At 64.8% G+C, this 1,751-nt stretch overlaps 1 protein-coding gene across 1 annotated transcript in view; it reads left to right on the forward strand.

The window, feature by feature from the left end:
- ENGASE (endo-beta-N-acetylglucosaminidase) overlaps nucleotides 1–1,751 on the forward strand; it is a 15,507-nt gene that overhangs the window by 9,980 nt on the left and 3,776 nt on the right. The window contains 4 exon segments of the mRNA XM_023531638.1: nucleotides 320–509; nucleotides 834–942; nucleotides 1,116–1,291; nucleotides 1,415–1,630. Of these exon segments, the coding sequence (XP_023387406.1) occupies nucleotides 320–509; nucleotides 834–942; nucleotides 1,116–1,291; nucleotides 1,415–1,630 (691 nt within the window).

Consider the following 1,751-nt stretch of genomic DNA (forward strand, 5'->3'; position numbering starts at 1 on the left):
CTGCCTGCCTGGCTGTTTAAAGCGGTAGCGCCACTCCCGGCCATCTGTGGGACTACAGGGATGATCCCGAAAACCCTGGAGTGAGGCTGCGGGGCAGAGTGGGCAGCTCCCACCTTCCCTTTCCAGGCCGGTGTGAAGCCCACCTGTGTCTGGGTGTTGCTGTGGCCCGCCCAGCATCCTCCCGCTGTGTCTGGGAGTGTCCCAGGGCGCCCCACCCCGTGTCTGGGTGTCTGGGTGTCTGCGAGTGGCCCACCCACCCAGAATCCTGCCCCCCCACCCCGTGTCTGGGTGTGTCCCGGGGAGCCCACCTGTGTCTGAGTGTCTGGGTGTCTGGGTGTCTGGGTGTCTGGGTGTCTGGGCGTGGCCCACCCACCCAGCGTCGCTGCCTGGCTGTTGTCTCCCTAGTCGCTGGAGCTGATCCGGACACACGGCTTCTCAGTGGCCCTGTTTGCGCCTGGCTGGGTGTACGAATGTTTCGAGAAGACGGACTTCTTCCAGAACGAGGACAAGTGAGTCCTGCCTGGCCTGGGGCGTGGATGGGCCCATGGCAGTGAGGGGCCTCGGGTGGCTCCTGTGGCTTCTCCGAGTAGCTCAGGCCTTGCTCTCCAGGGGCTGGTTAAGGCAGGATGTGGGGGTCTAGCCACCTGGGCTGCTTCCCAGGGAGGGGGCCCTGGAGACCAGACTGCCTGCAGACGTGCATCTCCCGCAGATCCGTGTTCGGGGAGCTGCAGTCACTCTGGAGGGGCAGCCCCGAGTTACAAGAACTGAGTTCTGGGGTGCTGGGGCCCCCGTGCTCTGGACTTGAGCCGCTGTCTCTGTGCATTTCTCCGCAGGTTCTGGAGTTTGCTGACAAGTTATCTGCCCACCCACAGCATCTGCTCCTTACCCTTCGTCACTTCTTTCTGCTTGGGCATGGGGACTCGGAGAATCTGCTACGGCCAGGTGTGTGGGTCCGGGGACTAGGGGCAGTGGGGTTCCTGACTGCGCCACGTCGTGGCAAAGGGGCTGCCTTTTCTCCGCGTCCTGGGGCCTCGCCTGGGAGGGGCGGGAGGGGCCTTGGGGTCCGAGGAGGGGACGATGGTGGCTCTGCTCTCCAGTTCTGCTCTTCCGTCCAGGAGGAGGCGGTGGGGCCCTGGTACCACCCAGGCGCCCAGGAGGTCCAGCCCCTGTTCGGAGAGGGCGGGCAGGGCTGGGTGAAGATGCACAGCTGCCTGGCGGACGCCTGGAACGGGGGCAGCTCCCTGCTCCTGCGGGGGGTGATCCCACCCGAAGTTAGGGACGTGGCTGTGAGGTAGGTGAGTGAGTGGCCGAGACGTGTGGGGACCGCAAGCTCCTCCCATCCTTCACCCCGATGGCTTAGCTGGGCAGGCGGAGGCCAAAAAGGACAGAACCAAGATTCGTTTTATCGTGGTAGAAAGCGCAGCGCACGCTTCCCGTCTGAACCAGTGGCCGGCACGCAGAGCAGCCGTGTGACCCGCGTGCTCGCCGGTGGGCAGCCCTCTCCAGGCCTTTGTCCTCTCGCGGGACCGAAACTGCCCCCCTTGAAGAACTCCCACCCCTGCCCCAGCCCCAGCGTCCACATCCCACTTTCTGTTTCTGTCACGTCACCTGCTTTAGACGCCTCTTGTCCGTAGGATTGCGGAAGTGAGCCGTTTCGGCCGTGACAGGGTCTGGTTTGGGGGAAGGCTGTCCCCACCAAGCAGCTGCCCTGTTTCTCGGGGGAGGGGTTGGCGGTGACCTGCAGCCAGCCC

The sequence above is a fragment of the Pteropus vampyrus genome, unplaced genomic scaffold (genome assembly GCF_000151845.1).
Source record: "Pteropus vampyrus isolate Shadow unplaced genomic scaffold, Pvam_2.0 Scaffold72, whole genome shotgun sequence".
NCBI classification, from domain to species: domain Eukaryota; kingdom Metazoa; phylum Chordata; class Mammalia; order Chiroptera; family Pteropodidae; genus Pteropus; species Pteropus vampyrus.